At 38.6% G+C, this 16,896-nt stretch overlaps 2 protein-coding genes across 7 annotated transcripts in view; one reads left to right on the top strand and one right to left on the bottom strand.

Annotated features, from left to right (window-relative positions):
- Window positions 1-16,896, bottom strand: part of CLDN10 (claudin 10) — a 1,179,064-nt gene that overhangs the window by 487,723 nt on the left and 674,445 nt on the right. The window lies entirely within an intron of this gene.
- Window positions 1-16,896, top strand: part of ABCC4 (ATP binding cassette subfamily C member 4) — a 286,254-nt gene that overhangs the window by 202,837 nt on the left and 66,521 nt on the right. For all 6 annotated transcript variants that reach the window (XM_050766536.1, XM_050766539.1, XM_050766537.1 and 3 more), the window contains one exon: window positions 15,377-15,527. In XM_050766536.1, the coding sequence (XP_050622493.1) occupies window positions 15,377-15,527 (151 nt within the window). The remainder of the gene's footprint in view (window positions 1-15,376; window positions 15,528-16,896) is intronic.

The raw sequence follows: 16,896 nt of genomic DNA, 5'->3' as shown, positions 1-16,896 counted from the left end.
GACTAGATATCACTTATAAGTAAGTAAAGAACTTCAAAGTATAATGTAGGGGCCAGGTGTGGTGGCCCATGCCTGTAATCCCAGAACTTTGGGAGGTTGAAACGAGAGAATTGGTCAAGGTCAGGAGTTCAAAACCAGCCTGGGCAACATAGTGAGACCCCCTTCTCTATAAAAATAATAAAAGACTTTGCCAGAGATGGTGTCTCATGGCTGTAGTCCTAGCAACTTGGGAGGCCGACCTGGGAAGAACTCTTGAACCCAGGAGTTTGAGACCAGCCTGAGCATTATGGTGAGACCCCGTCTCTACAAAAAATAAAACAATTAGCTAGGTGTAGTGGTGTGTGCCTGTAGCCCCAGATACTCTGGAGGCTGAGTCAGGAAGATCCCTTGAGCCCAGAAGTTCGAGGTTGCAGTGAGCCACAATTGTGCCACTGCACTCCAGCCTGAGCAACAGAGCCAGACCCAGACTCAAAAGAATGAAAAAATAGTAATAAAAATTTTCAAGTGTAGTGTAGGATGGAATGGAAGAGCCTTGGAATCATCCTTCTTAAGTTTGACTCCCAGCTCCACCACTTACTTTCTCTTTCCTCACAAAGCCACATGCTACATCTCTGTAAAATGGAGAAAATTCTACCTATTCCATGAGGGTTATTGTGAGGTCACAATATTGACCTCACAATATTGAAATGAAGTCATTTCAATAACATTCTTAGCATAACATCTAAGCTCTCTAAATAAAAGGTAGTTACGTTTAAAATACCACGTATATTTTTAAGTAGCAGAAATAGCCTGACAATGACATTATGCTGCATTAAGGTAATTGTCAGGCAGTTACCAGATCCATCAGTATCAGGACATGAGTTTGTATTCCAGATATTAGGTTTATTATCCCTGAAGGCTTTAATGGCTGTTTTCTCTTTTGGAATCACAGTATCAAAATCAGTTGTTTTCAGAATAAACCAGTGAGCACTAAATCTCTCATAATAATGTAATTTTCATAATATTCCTGAAACTTCCTTGGCCCTTGATAACATTGAGTATGGAGTCTTGAGTTATCTAGACTTCTGCTAGCTAAAATCTTTGCCTCTAGGAAGTCTTCCTACTACAAAAAACAAATGAAAAATGAAGGTAGGATGCAGAGATTGGATTCAGGCATTTTAATTTTTTTCTGTTTAAATTTGGGAGTGCTCTGAGTATGCACACAGCTGCCCTCAGCAAACTACTGTAATTTATTGAGGTACACTGAATTGCAAAACCTTTCTTCCCTACACACCCCTCATCTAAAAAAAAAAAAAAAATCAGCAGCTTGACTGAGCTTAAATAACTGACTTTTCATATCCTTTCATGCAACACAAAGGACTAATCCTGGGGCTACTTGAGCCACCAATGCAGGCAGCAGTGGAGACCACCACTGAATGTGCCAGTCCCTCCTCCCACAAACAAAACACGTTGACTGCAGCTTTATGGAGTGAAATGCCCAAGAAAAAGAAAATGTGAAGGAGGTGTCCTCAGTCATTTCTTCCCTCGGGGGGTAGGATGGCAGGATGAGGGGAGGGAGAAAAAGCTGCTGCATCTGGATGTGAAGAACAAAGCCATCCTAAGACTTGAGTATAATAGGTTGGGTCACTCGCTTTTATAGAAGCAAAAGAGTGGAACTGCCTTGACTTGTCTCAGTGCCACTGACCCTTGCATTTCATTGTGTAGAGATGTCAGGGAAAGTGTGTAGAAAGCACACTGAACAATGACTTTGTCATTTTGAGATTTCTGAGGTTTGTTCACCCCTTCCCCCAACTCCTACCCTCAAATCCCCATTGGACAAAAGAGATCGTTAGTTAGGTCGCCTTGCCCTCATTTGAAAGATCTCTGTTTTACTGACTCTTTTAAAAGTAAACTCATCCATTTTAACTGAATCACAGCGTTTTCATGCTTTCAAAGTCAACAAAAGAGTTTTAGTCAGTGCATTTATAAGGATGGACTAGTCTGTGAAAATGCCAGCCCTAGAGATAATGATTCATGCCAACTGCCACATTAAAGTGGATTTCCTTGTTAATAGACAGGGCAGTTGATGACATGAGTTACTGGAAATATTTGCCAACCCTTGAACCCTGGATTTCGGAGATCAGGATGATAGGATCCACACAGGCCTACTCTAGCAATTCCTTTACCTTTTCTTTTTTGATGAAAGATGCAATGGTTGGGTTTTTTCCAGTGTGATAGCACATGTAGAAAGCAGTACTGTCACCATTAGCGTGCTGACAGTTAATCACTGGGGACCCTCCCAGGCTTTCAGGCTGGCAACCAGTGTTCCAGTTTTTCCTAGCATGTGTGCTCCAATGATAATGTGTTTGTAGTTTAACAAGAAGCTAATTAAGACCTAAAGAAAAAAATTAAGAATCTCAGTTTTATCAAGTCTGGTGGTATTCAGCAGAGCGTAGAACTTTCCATTCTGGCATATTGGATGATGTCCATTGCAAAACAATAGTGGCCATTCGTGGTGCTTTTTCTTCTTGTCATCTCGCCTCCTTAGTAATGATAAAATGGACACTTATTACCCGGGAGAGGAAAATGGCTAAATGTTTACTTAATTGAGGACCTTTAAATTCTCTCTATGCTATTTGTGATTGATTGCATTCATTTTGTCTGTATGCCTACTGAGTTTTCTTGATAAGAGGAACAAAAAAAGGTTTGGACTGGAGAACTTGCCTCAGTTTTATTAAAATCTTGCAGTCACTGTTTTATATATGGATCTATCACTTCCATCTGATGTGGGGCATGGGTAAGTGTAATCTCTTCTACTTGTGAGTTTCGTGACTCACTTGTTTTCTTTCAGCCCTTTCCCTGGGTTCATTGACTTAGTGTTCTCTGTCATTTGCTTTGAGTCATGAAGCTGATAGTGCTGCTTGAGCATCTCAGCAAAGGGCCAGCCCACTATGGGACATGTGTCAAACATGGATCAGGAGCCATTTTTGTTCCAGGGCACACAGACTAGTTACCATTAGTTCTCACATTTGCCCTCTTCCCCACCCTCAGTGCACCTGAGGAGATCATCTCTTAGCGTTATGGTTGTGTATTGATACACTGCCCAACCTCTGCCTGAACATGGCCAAAAGGATGGGAGTGGAATTCTAGTGTCATATTGTTTTTTACCCTATCAATATTTTTCTTGAGGTATAGTTTATATACAATAAAATAAACAGTTTTTTTTAGGTTGAATTTTACTAATGGTGTACATTCCGGTCTCCATCCTCTAAAACAAGCTGTAGAGCATTTCCATCTCCTCAGGAAGTCTCCTTTGCCCCTCTGTAGTCAATTTTCACCTCTTCCAGATTTCTGTCAACATCAATTCGTTTTCCTGTTCTTGAACTACATATAAATGGAACCAATAATTTTTCTGTGACTGGATTCTTTTGTTCACCATGTTTTTGAGTTCTATGTATGTTTCAGTGGTTCATTTCTTTGTTTTCTTTTTTTTCTGAGTGATATTTCATTGTATGATGACATCAACATTTATTTATCTACTCTTTGATTAATGGATATTTGAGTTGTTGCCAGTTTTTAGCAATGAATGTTCTTATAGAAGTGTTTATGGGTACGCTATGTATGTTTTCATTCATCTTGGATAAAATTCATAGGAGTGGAATTGCTGGGTTTATAAAGTTCACTTTAAAAACCAAAAATCAAACTATGACAAGGATTTTTGTAATGGTTCTACTATTTTACACACGCAGCAGCAATATGTGAGCATTCTAGTTGCTCCACGTCCTTGCCAACATTTAGTATGATCAGTCTTTTTGTTTTTATTCTTTTTAGTAGGATATAGATGAACCATTTGCATTGCCTTGATGATTAATATTGAGCTTTTTTCATACAGGCTAATTGACCATTCATGTGTCTTATTTTCTGAAATACTGGTTCAGATCTCCTGCCAACTTTTTAAAACATTATTTTTAAAAATCTTGTTTTTTTTTAGGAGTTTTCAATATACATAAGTGTATTTATATATGTTTAATACTAGGCATTTGTGAATATTTCCTGTTTTGCTAAGTGCGATTTTTAATACATTTGCTTATTTTGTCTTCACTGGAGAACTTTTTGCATGAAACTGTTCATAATCTCACATTTGTCCATTTAATGTCTTTATAATATATAGTGAAATTTCTTCTTTTATTCCTGACACTGATAATTTGTTTCTGTCAATCATTTTAGCTTGGAGTTTATCAATTTTGATTTTTTTTCAGTGAATTCATGTTTGATTTTGTAATTTTCTCTGTAGTTGGTAGATTTTCTATTTCATTAATTTCTTGTATTTTTTTAAGTTACACTGATTTAATGTATCTTTTTCTCTAGCTTTTTAAGATTGAACATTAATCTGTTGGTTTTCATTTGTTTCATAATATATGCATTTAAAATTATACTTTCTCTTGATTTTGATATGTTGTGTTTTCATTATCTTCAGTTCAGAGTATTTATGAGTTGGCTCTTTTTTTTTTTTTTTTTCTTTTTTTTTCTTTTTTGAGACAGTATCTCACTCTGTTGCCCAGGCTGGAGTGCAGTGGTGCAATCTCGGCTCACTGCCACCTCCACCTCCCGGATTCAAGCATTTCTTGTGCCTCAGCCTCCCGAGTAGCTGGGATTACAGGTGCACGCCACCACGCCCAACTAGTTTGTGTATTTTTAGTAGAGATGGGGTTTCACCATTTTGCCCAGGCTGGTCTTGAACTCCTGGCCTCAAGTGAGCCTCCCACCTCAGCCTCTAAAAGTGCTGGGATTACAGACGCAAGACACTGTACCCAGCTCATGAGTTGACTTTCTGATGTAATATTTTAGTAATGAGTTATTATGGAGTATATAACTTCATTTCTAAAGATTTAGGGATTAAAAAAAAAACCTTAGTGTTACTGATTTCTAATTAACTTGGTTGTAAGTTGATAACATGTTCTGTAATATTTCTAACCTTTGAAATGTATTGAGACTTCTTTGATGGCCCAACATTTACTTTACTTTGGTAAAGGTCCCCTGTGTACTTGAAAAAAAAAAAAGAATGTATATTCTGTAGCTGTGGAGTATAGAGTTCTAAAAATGACAGGTCAAGTTGGCTTATAATATCTGAATCTTCAGTATCTTTACTGAATTTTTGTCCACTGTTCTATCATTTACTAAGAAGAGGGTGTTTTTGTATGGTCTCTCTCTCTCTGTGTATTTACAGTCTTTGTTGTAAGCAGCATCTAATTGGGTCTGGCTTTTTAAATGCTCAGCTGACATTCTTTGTCATTTTATGTGGAGTTTTATTCGTGTACATTTAATGTAATTATAGATATGGTTGGTTTTAAGTCTATCATCTTGATATTTGTCTTCTATTAGTTTCATATGTTCTTTTCCTTCTTTTGAGTGAACAGAATATATTTTCTTATCTCATTTTATCTTTTCTATCACATTTTTAGCTCTACCTCTTTGTTATTGTTTTTAGTGGTTGTTCTAGAGTTTACCTATGCATTTAAGTTTATTGCAATCTATTTTCAAATAATTTCCTACCAAATTTGCAAACAATAGAATAATCTTACTATTATATAATTTATTTCTCCTATTCTTTGGGCTTATGTTGTCATATTGTTTACTTCTGCATATGCTATAAACTTCATGATATACTGTGTCCGTTTTGCTTTAAATAACCAATGGTCTTTTAAAGAAATTTATACATATGTATGCATGTATGTACATACCTATTATAGAAAATTGTGTTTTATATTTATTCACATATTTGTCCTTTCCAGTGCTCTTTATTTCTTTCTGAAGTCTGGGCTTCCATCTGGTATCATTTTCCTTAAGCCTGAAGAACTTCTTTTCAGGATGGTCTGCTGGAAACCTTCTCCTAGCTTTTGCCCATCTGAACATGTCTTTATTTCAACTTCATTTTTAATGATCTTTTCAACAGATGGAAGATTCTAGATTGACTTTTGTTTTTTTTTTGCCTTTTCTTGGCATTGTACATATATCACATCGTTGTCTTTTCCCTTCATTGTTTCTGATGAGCAACCATCATTATTATATAAGCTTGTTGCACTATACACTATGTCTCTTTTCATGGCTGCTTTTTAAAACAATTTCCTCTTTGTCTTTGAGTTTTAGCTGTTGGACTAGATGTGTCTAGTATCCTTCTTGGGGTTAATGAGCTTCTTCAATATATGGGTTGGTATTTTTATTTAATTTTGGAAATTTATGAGTCTTTATGTTTTGATACACTTGTCTTTTCTTTCTCTTTTAACTCTTTAACTTCTGGGACTGAAAATGATAGTATGTTAGACTGTTTGGTGTAGCTCCAAGATCTGGGGTGTTGCATTCCGGTCTTTTAGTCTTTTTTATTTTTGTCTTTCATTTGGATAATTTGTATTGCTCTGTCTTTAGGGTCATTGATTCTTTCTCTTATCCCAGTCTGCTGCCAGCCCATTGAATGTTTTTTTTTTTTCATTCATAGAGATGGGATCTCGCTATGTTGTCCCAGCTGGTCTCAAACTCCTAGTCTCAAGCAATCCTCCTCCCTCCTCAAGCAAACCTCAGTGCTGGGATTATAGGCATGAGCCACTGTACCTGGCCAAATGTGGTTTTTTTGATATTCAATTTTTTGTTTATAGAATTTCCATTTGGTTTGCTCTTATAGTTTTCATCTTTTTTATGTTTATTGACCAGTTGAATATCATTTGGATAAGCACCTATTTAAGTGTCTTAACAATTGTTCTATTGAGTACTCTGGGTTTTTGTTTTGTTTTTCTTACTTATTTGTAGAATTGTTTATATATTCTGAATTGAAGATACCTTCTTCTGTACTAGTGCTTATCTTTTCAGTCCTGTAATATTGTGTTTTCATAAACATACTTATCAATCTTTTCCTTTATGGTTATTGATTTTTGTGTTCTGTTTAAAAAAATCTGTATCTATTTCAGTGTCTTATTTATTTATTTATTAGTTTTCCATACGTTACTGGGGTACAGGTGGTATTTGGTTACATGACTAAACTGTTGAGTGGTGATTTGTGAGATTTTGATGCACCCATCACCCGAGCAATATACACTGCACCATATTTGTAGTCTTTTATCCCTCGCCCTCCTCCCACTCTTCCCCCTAAACCCCCAAAGTCCATTGTATTATTCTTATGACTTTGCATCCTCATAGCTTAGCTCCCACATATCAATGAGAACATACAATGTTTGGTTTTCCATTCCTGAGTTTCTTCACTTAGAATTATAGTCTCCAGTCTCATCCAGGTCACTGCAAATGCTGTCAATTCATTCCTTTTTATGGTTGAGGAGTATTCCATCATATATGTATACACATACATACACACACACACACACACACACACACACACACACACACACACATGTATCTCTCTCTCACAGTTTCTGTGTCCACTCATTGATTGATCGGCATTTGTGTTGGTTCCACGATTTTGCAATTGTGAATTGTGCTGCTATAAACATGCATGTGTAGGTCTTTTTCAAATAATGACTTCTTTTCCTCTAGGTAGATACCCAGTAGTGGGATTGCTGGATCAAATGGTAGTTCTACTTTTAGTTCTTTTTTTTTTTTTTTTTTTTTTTTTTTGAGACGGTGTCTCCCTTTGTCATCCAGGCTGGAGTGCAGTGGCGCGATCTCGGCTCACTGCAAGCTCTGCCTCCCGGGTTCATGCCATTCTCCTGCCCCAGCCTCCCGAGTAGCTGGGACTACAGGCGCCCGCCACCACACCCGGCTTATTTTTTGTATTTTTAGTAGAGACGGGGTTTCACCGTGTTAGCCAGGATGGTCTTGATCTCCTGACCTCGTGATCCGCCCGCCTTGGCCTCCCAAAGTGCTGGGATTACAGGCATGAGCCACCGCGCCCAGCCTACTTTTAGTTCTTTAAGGAATTTCCACAGTTTCCTTAGCGGCTGTACTAGTTTACATTCCCACCAGCAGTGTAGAAGTGTTCCCTGATCACTGCATCTATGCCAGCATCTACTGTTTTTTGATTATGGCCATTCTTGCAGAAGTAAGGTGGTATCACATTATGGTTTTGATTTGCATTTCCCTAATCATTAGTGATAGTGAGCATTTTTTAAATATATTTGTTGGCCATTTGTATATCTTCTTTTGAGAATTTTCTATTCATGTCCGTAGTCCACTTTCTGATGGAATTGTTTGTTTTTTTCTTACTGATTTGTTCAAATTCATTGTAGACTCTGGATATTACTCCTTTGTCAGATGTATATAGATTATGAAGATTTTCTCCCATTCTGTGTGTTGTCTCTTTACTCTGCTGAATGTGCCTTTTGTGGTGCAAAAGCTCTGTAGTTTAATTAAGTCCCAACTATTTATCTTTGTTTTTAATGCATTTGCTTTTGGGTTCTTAGTCATGAAATCCTTGCCTAAACCAATGTCTGGAAAGGTTTTTCCAATGTTATCTTCTAGAATTTTTATAGTTTCCAGGTCTTAGATTTAAGTCTCTAATCCATCTTGGGTTGATTTTTGTAGAAAGTGAGAGATAAGGATCCAGTTTCATTCTTCTACATGTGGCTAGCCAGTTATCCCGGCACCATTTGTTGAAAAGGGTATCCTTTCCCCACGTCATGATTTTGTTTGCTTTGCCAAAGATCAGTTGGTGGTAAGTATTTGGGTTCTCTATTCTGTTCCATTGGTCTATGTGCCTATTTTTATACCAGAACCATGCTGTTTTGGTGACTATGGCTTTATAGTACAGTTTGAAAGCAGGTAGTGTGATGCCTCCAGATTTGTTCTGTTTGCTTAGACTTGCTTTGGCTATGCGGTGTCTTTTTTGGTTCCATATGAATTTTAGAATTTCTTTTTTTTAATTCTGTGCAGAATGATGGTGGTATTTTGATGGGGATTGCATTGAATATGCAGATTGCTTTTGGCAGTATGGTCGTTTTCACAATATTAATTCTATCCATCCATGAGCATGAGATGTATTTCCATTTATTTGTGTTGTCTGTGTCTATTTCTTCCAGCAGTGTTTTGTAGTTTTCCTTGTAGAGGTCTTTTGATTCCTTGGTTAGGTATATTCCTAAGTATTTTATTTTATTTTATTTTTTGCAGCTATTGTAAAAGTGGTTTAGTTCCTGATTTGAGTATCTACTTGGTTCCTGTTGGTGTATAGAAGAGCTACTGATTTGTGTACATTAATCTTGTATCTGGAAACTTTGCTGAATTCTTTTATCAGTTCTAGAAGCTGTCTGGAGGAGTCTTTAGGGTTTCCAAGGTAAACGACAGTTTGACTTCCTCTTTACCAATTTGGATGCCCTTTATTTCTTTCTCTTGTCTGAGTGATCTGGCCAGGACTTCCAGTACTATGTTGAAGAGGAGTGGTAACAGTGGGCATCCTTGTCTTGTTCCAGTTTTCAGAGGAAATGCTTTAAACTTTCCCCCATTCAGTGTTATGTTGGCTGTGGGTTTGTCATAGATGGCTTTTATTACAGTGAAGCATGTCCCTTGTGTGGCGATTTTGCTGAGAGTTTTAAAGGGATGCTGGATTTTGTTAAATGCTTTTTCTGCATCTATTGAGATTGTCATGTGATTTTTGGTTTTAATTCTGTTTACGTAGTGTATCACATTTATTGACTTGCATATGTTAAACCATCCCTGCATCCCTGGTATGAAACCCACTTGATCATGGTGGGTTATCTTTTTGATATGTTGTTGGATTCGGTTAATGAGTATTTTTTAAGGATTTTAGCATCTATGTTCATCAAGGATATCGGTCTGCAGTGTTCTCTTTTGGTTATGTCCTTTCCTTGTTTTGGTATTATGGTGATGCTGGCTTCATAGAATGAATTAGGGAGAGTTCCTTCTTCCTCTATCTTGTGGAATAGTGTCCAAAGAACTGGTACAAATTCTTCTTTGAATGTCTGGTAGAATTCTGCTGTAAATCTGTCCGGTCTTGGACTTTTTTTTTTGTTGGTAATTTTTAAATTATCATTTCAATCTTGCAGCTTGTTATTGGTCTGTTCAGGATATCTAATTCTTCCTGATTTAACCTAGGAGGGTTGCATTTTTCCGGGAATGTATCCATCTCTTCTAGGTTTTCTAGTTTATGTGCATAAAGGTGTTCATAGTATCCTTGAATGATCTCTTGTATTTCAGGTAACAAAAACAGGTAATAAAGTAGAGATCTCCCCAGGTGGGACCTGGGAACCAGAGTTGACCTCTGAACTCCCTGAGGCAGGTGAGGTGCTACAGTAACACATAATTTACATCTGCTGACTTAGTGCTGATGCTGTCAGTATTTGGGTTTAGGAGCTTACATTTAAGTGTCTTCCATATTGTCCCTTTTGCTTCTATTCATCCTGTAATTGAAGGTAATGATAATGACTTGACAGAATTACATTTTTATTTCTTAATATTCTTGTAGGTTTGTATACCCTGTTCATAATTTTAGTAGCTCCAGAAGAAATCCTATATTAGCCAGGAGCACAACCTGTTATGTTAGTCATTTTATTGAGAAGTGGTTTCTTTTTTTTTTTTTCGAGACAGAGTCTTGCTCTGTCACCCAGGCTGGAGTGCAGTGGCATGATCTCGGCTCACTGCAACCTCCGCCTCCCGAGTTCAAGTGTTTCTCCTGCCTCAGCCTCGCAAGTAGCTGGGACTGCCGGAATACACCACCACATCCAGCTAGTGTTTTGTGTTTTTAGTAGAGATGGGGTCTTGCCATGTTGCCCAGGCTGGTGTCGAGCTCAGGCAATCTGCTTGCCTTGGCTTCCCGGAGTGTTAGGATTACAGGCGTGAGCCACCACACCTGGCCAGTTTTTTTTTTTGTTTATTTGTTTTTTGTTTTAGTCTCATGTGTTCCCAAAATAAATAAGTAGAAGAATTTCTTCTGCCACCATATCAGTAAACACCTTACTGATCAAAAATTAGCTGGCAATTTTTTTTCTCTGTAAATCGGAAGAAAATCTTGCCATATTTCTCACCAAGAAGTGAACCCTGCTTTGTTTATTGCACCTAAGTTTTGTCTTCTGCAAAGTCAGTAATCGTTTAAAGCAATCTGGACGATTTGTACTCATCACAACTTAGAACACAATTCTTAAGTGGTTGACAGCAGAATTAAGAGCTTTCCAGTTCCTATGAGGTGTTAGCAATCTTAATGATCATTATTTTATGTTTTAATACCATAAACAAATCATGAAACTACCATCTACTGATTAAGTGGCCTCATGATTAAATACATATTTCATCTTGTACCTAATAGAAGGATGACAGAGAGAGAGAGAGTTCAAATAAGGAACAGAATGAGCCAGAAGGATGGACGGCATATTTATTTGCAGAAAATAGGAATACATTTTTACTGCTGTTTATAGAAAACATGTTCACTGGCACAAGCTTCACAAAGACTAGCTGGAACAGAATCCCACAGAATGAAGTTTAAAGTAAATAGTGGATAGATACCTAAAAATTTCTCCAGGACTCAAAGCAGTTTGGTGGTTAAATGCCAAACAGGCATTGTAGTTAAAATTATGCTTGTTAAAAGAATATGTTCCATTCTGTAATGTTTGGATACAAAATTAATTCTAGAAGAGTCTGCCTGAGGAAATGTTATATTTTTCACTACCATTCAAATATAGATATTGAATATGAAATGTAGTCAACCTTCATTTTGTGTCCCGAGGTTTTATATATTTATTAAAATGTGGTTCTTTTTTTCTTCAGTCATTTTGTTTTCTGGGTCTAGAACTCATCTTTTTATGACTTTTAAATGTAAACAGTAATTCTTAAATCAGTACGTGTTGCCATGTTCTATTAGCAAATATTTTAAGACTTTTTAAAGATCAGCTCTTCTTTTGAGCTGAGAAGTCTGTTATATCCTAATTAGCTGGGAGCCTGGGAGTGGTCACCTCACTGAGAGACCAGATATAACCACACACACACACACCACACACCACACACCCACACCACACACACACACCACACACCCACACCACACATACCCCCCCACACACACACCCCCACACACACACACACACACACACCACACACACACACACCACACACACACACACACACACACACACACCACACACACACACACACACACACACACACACACACACACACCCCCCACACACACCACACACACACACACCACACACCCACCACACACCACACACACCCCCACACACACACACCACACACCACACACACACACCACACACACACCACACACCCACACACACCCACACACACACACCACACACACACATACCACACACACACACACCCCCCCACACACACACCACACACCCACACACACCACACACACACCACACACACACACCACACACACACCACACACACCCCCACACACACCACACACACTCCCACACACACACACCACACACACACCCCACACCCACACACACCACACACACCAACATACACCACACACACCCCACACACACACCACACACACACACACACACCACACACACACCACACACACACACACACACACACACCACACACACACACCACACACACACCACACACACACCACATACACACACACCACACACCACACACCCCCACACACCCACCCACACACACCACACACACATACCACACAAAATAACCTAAAAAACTAGAAGATACAGAAAACAAAAATATAAAATATAAAAATATAAAAAATATAAAAATACAGGTATATTTAGGTATTAAATTTTTTTAAAAATATGAATCATGTATGTAGGCTATAGTGTCTTAGAAGAATAAGCGTAAGGTCAGTATGACTGAATTTTCTGTCTTTGAGGAAGTTACTGAATCTCTCTGAGACTCAGTTTCCTCCTGTGTAAATGGAGATGATAATCCCTCCTATTTAGATTTGATATGAAAGTGAAGTTAGATAATGGATGTGAAATACATATGTACTACGATTTGGATATAAGCAAGCCTTATGACATGTTGCCTCTTCTTGGTTTTTGGGAGGGTAGGGCAATTGTACCTTGGCTGTCAGCTAGGTACAGAAAATTGTGGGTGGCCTAGTGGGCCAGATGCTGAGCTAGTGGGTCGAGATGCAGGTGATGGTGCTGAGAAGACACAACCAGAATTGCCTGTGTTCCCGCAGCAAGCAAACCGTGGTTGTGACCCGCAAATGACTATTCATGCTGTACTTTCTGGTTGTCTGTTAAACCCGCCTGGGAAAATCAATTGTAAGTCTTCCTTAGAAACCTCTACAAAGTGTACATGTATTCCTCCTTATATTTCTTTGATTTTGTTTGTTTTGTTTTTTGAGACATAGTCTCACTCTCTCGTCCGGTCTGGAGTGTGGTGGCGCCATCTCGGCTCACTGCAACCTCCGGCTCCCAGGTTCAGGTGGTTCTTCTCCCTCAGCCTCTCGAGTGCGCAGCATCACACCTGGCTAATTTTTTTGAGACCAGGCTGGTCTCAAACTCCTGACCTCAGGTGATCCACCTGCCTTGGCCTCCCAAAGTGCTGGGATTACAGGCGTGAGCCACCACACCTGGCCTCTCCTTATATTTCTGTAGCACTCTGTACTTTCTGCTGAAGTCATGTACTTTTATGTAAGACAGTGAACTTTGGAGGCCTCAGAGCATGTGTAATGTGAATCTGCATGCCCCTTACTGTTCAATCCTTCTCAAGAAGCAAGCGTTGTGGTTTCAGAGTAGGTAGGGACTAACTTGAGTTGCACTCATATTTCCCAAAGCCATGATATCACATTTCCTAGTAAAGATGAATACTGAAATGAGCATCATCCAGTGTCTTGGGTTTTTATGCTTCTTGCTTTTGTTTTTGTATTTCACCTTTTAGACCAAGGTAATTTCCAAAGATAACGTCACCTTGCTGGGTGAGGTGATGGGTAAGTGAACATTCACAGACCCGTTAACACAGTGCCTTGCATCCAGAAACAACTCATAAATGTCATTTGCTATTGTCATCATCACGTGCCTCTGAAATAGACATTTGAAATACTCTCCTAATGGCAGAAAATTTAATGCATATCTAAGTGTTAAAGCTAAAAAAAAAAAGCACTGTTAGACATTTTAAGTTGTTTTATTGTTATCAAACCTCTTCCTCAATGCTACTAAACATAAGATAAATAGAAGGCAAAAATTTCTGACAATACAAATTTCTATATATTGTAATTTAAAAAGTCTCAGATCTTTTAAAACATGTAAAAATTTTATTACATTTCTCTTATCTGTTCTTTATTGGGCATGTTAATGAACTCTAATTTCTTATATAAGTGTGTTTGGAGGAAAAATTAAAGACAAATTCAAGGATTGTATCTTGATGAATAAAAAGCTAGCCGTATGCTGGGGACAAGCTAAAATGTAGTGGCTGACGATGCATGCTCCCCGGCTCTGTGACTGCTGCTGTGTGTTCTTGATCAAGTTACTGTTTTCTCCTTGTGCCTCAGTGTCTCCATCTGTAAAATGGTGTAGTAATACTACTTCATAGTGATATTGTGAGATTTCAGCAAGTTGATACATGTGTATTTAATATACAGCCAGATACACAATCAGCATTCAGTAAATATTAGCAAAGGATAGATACCAAGAGAGACGACTCCCCCCTTCCAAAGGTGAAGATTTAAATTACTTCCTTTTTTCTGAGCTCTGAATTTGCATTTAGTCACTTCCTTATCCCGGTCATAGCTGAGGCTTCTGGGCTCCTTGTCTGTGATGCCTGCTTGCTCATTGCCCCGATAACGTCAACTGACTCATGGTAGTTTGGGATTCAAATTCTACTCTGAATCTCAGTTTTCTTATCCGTTAAATAGGGAAAGTAATAATGCCTGACTCGTGGGGCTGGTGAGTGTATCAAAAGAACTAATGGGGGCCTGGTGTGGTGGCTCACGCTTGTAATCCCAGCACTTTGGGAGGTGGAGGTGGAGGTGGGCAAATCACTTGAGATCAGGAGTTCGAGACCAGCCTGACCAATATGGTGAAACCCCCCATCTCTACTAAAAATACAAAAATTAGTCGGGCATGGTGGCAGGCACCTGTAGTCCCAGCTACTCAGGAAACTGAGGCAGGAGAATCACTTGAACATGGGAGCGGGAGGCTGCAGTGAGAGGAGATGGCACCACTGCACTCCAACCTGGGTGACAGAGCAACACTCCATCTCAAAAAAAAGAAAAAAAAAAAAACAACTAAGGGATAAGTTCATATCATAGTGTTTGGCACATGGCAGGTGTGTAATGGATATCATCAGGACCACCTATACTTTTGTTATTCCTTTGAATGGAAAAGCAGTCCCTGGTACTACAGTAAGTCTTTTGGGGAAAGGAGTATAATCCTAACAACAACTCATGAAAGCATTTTTGAAAAGAAGACATGATAAGGAAAACCTGCATCTATTTCTGCTGTTTCAGACATTGCTACAAGTGGTTGGTGTGGTCTCTGTGGCTGTGGCTGTGATTCCTTGGATCGCAATACCCTTGGTTCCCCTTGGAATCGTTTTCATTTTTCTTCGGCGATATTTTTTGGAAACATCAAGAGATGTGAAGCGCCTGGAATCTACAAGTGAGTATGGAAACTCGAGTTGGTATAGACATGCTAGCTAGCTTCCGTTTATGCCGTAATTACGGAGCGCCCCTGAAATTCGGCAGACTCTGTCTTCCAGAATTTCTCTAACGTTAGGTAATCGAACATATTGGCCGTCATGAATTATTGTGTCCCTTGGAGCATATGGAATTGATAGCATGCAACGTGCAACTTTGCAATTTGGAACAAGGAAGGAGTGAAGGACACATGGGGAATAATATTCTACAGGAATGTCAGCACCATGAAGACAGGGACCCTTCATGTCTTGTTTATGACATACTGCCTTACACAAAGCTGGCATTTAATGAAACCTTTTTCTTAGAAATAAAACATTTGATCATGGTGGAACTAATATAGAAGGAATATAATTAGGGTGTTTTTCTTTTCCTGAAGATGCTAGAATGACAAGGAAATGAGAAGGATGGAGAAAGGAAAAGAGGTGTCAGAAGCAATGTATTTGGTAAATTTATAACATTTGCAAACTCACAAAATGGCTAGTAAGTTGCAGTTTTAAACGTTTTGAAAAGATAAGCATTGTTATTTTCAGTTGTCCATTTGTTACCAGCGGTGCTTGTTCTAATGTCACTGTTTGAGGTTTTTCCCCCTCAGGCTGTTTGTATATATATGGACACTGAAAATAATCCCCTTAGATCACAAGGAGAGATATCAGTTTAGAAAACATACAGTCTGTTGCTCTATTGAACTTCCTAGTTTTGGAATCATGAGGAAGACATTTTATGATTAATCACTCTATTCCACATGTAATCGCAGAGGCGAAATAATCCAGAGTTCATCTCATTATGCATGCACAAATTAACATATTCATCATTGTTAAAACACAAACTCATAAGAAAAGTAGAATTGCTCTACTTTTTAATAAAAGGTGTAAGGATAATAGCCAAAAAGTAAAGAAGGAAGATATTTGTATCAGGAAAGCTCCACTGTGGATAGTTACTGCAAATGAATGCCAACTCAGCTCTCTGGAAGCCACACCTAGAAGAGAAACATTGAGTCCCATCATTTTCAGTATCTTCTACTGAGTGGGAAATAGAAGCTTATCAGGACAAAGCAGTCTTTTGTTGTGACGTATATATGTTTCTCTTTTAACAATGAACTTTTTTTTTTTTTTTTTTTTTTTTTTTTTTGAGATGGAGTCTTGCTGTCACCCAGGCTGGAGTGCAATGGCGCAATCTCGGCTCACTGCAACCTCCACCTCCTGGGTTCAAGCATTTCTCATGTCTCAGCCTCCCAAGTAGCTGGGATTACAGGTGTGCACCACCACACCCCACTATTTTTCTATTTTTAGTAGAGATGGGGTTCCACCATGTTGGCCAGGCTGGTCTTTAAC

Source organism: Macaca thibetana, chromosome 17, assembly GCF_024542745.1.
Source record: "Macaca thibetana thibetana isolate TM-01 chromosome 17, ASM2454274v1, whole genome shotgun sequence".
Classification (NCBI taxonomy): domain Eukaryota; kingdom Metazoa; phylum Chordata; class Mammalia; order Primates; family Cercopithecidae; genus Macaca; species Macaca thibetana.
The sequence above is the reverse complement of the archived record's forward strand: the minus strand, read 5'-3'. Positions and strand labels throughout refer to the sequence as shown.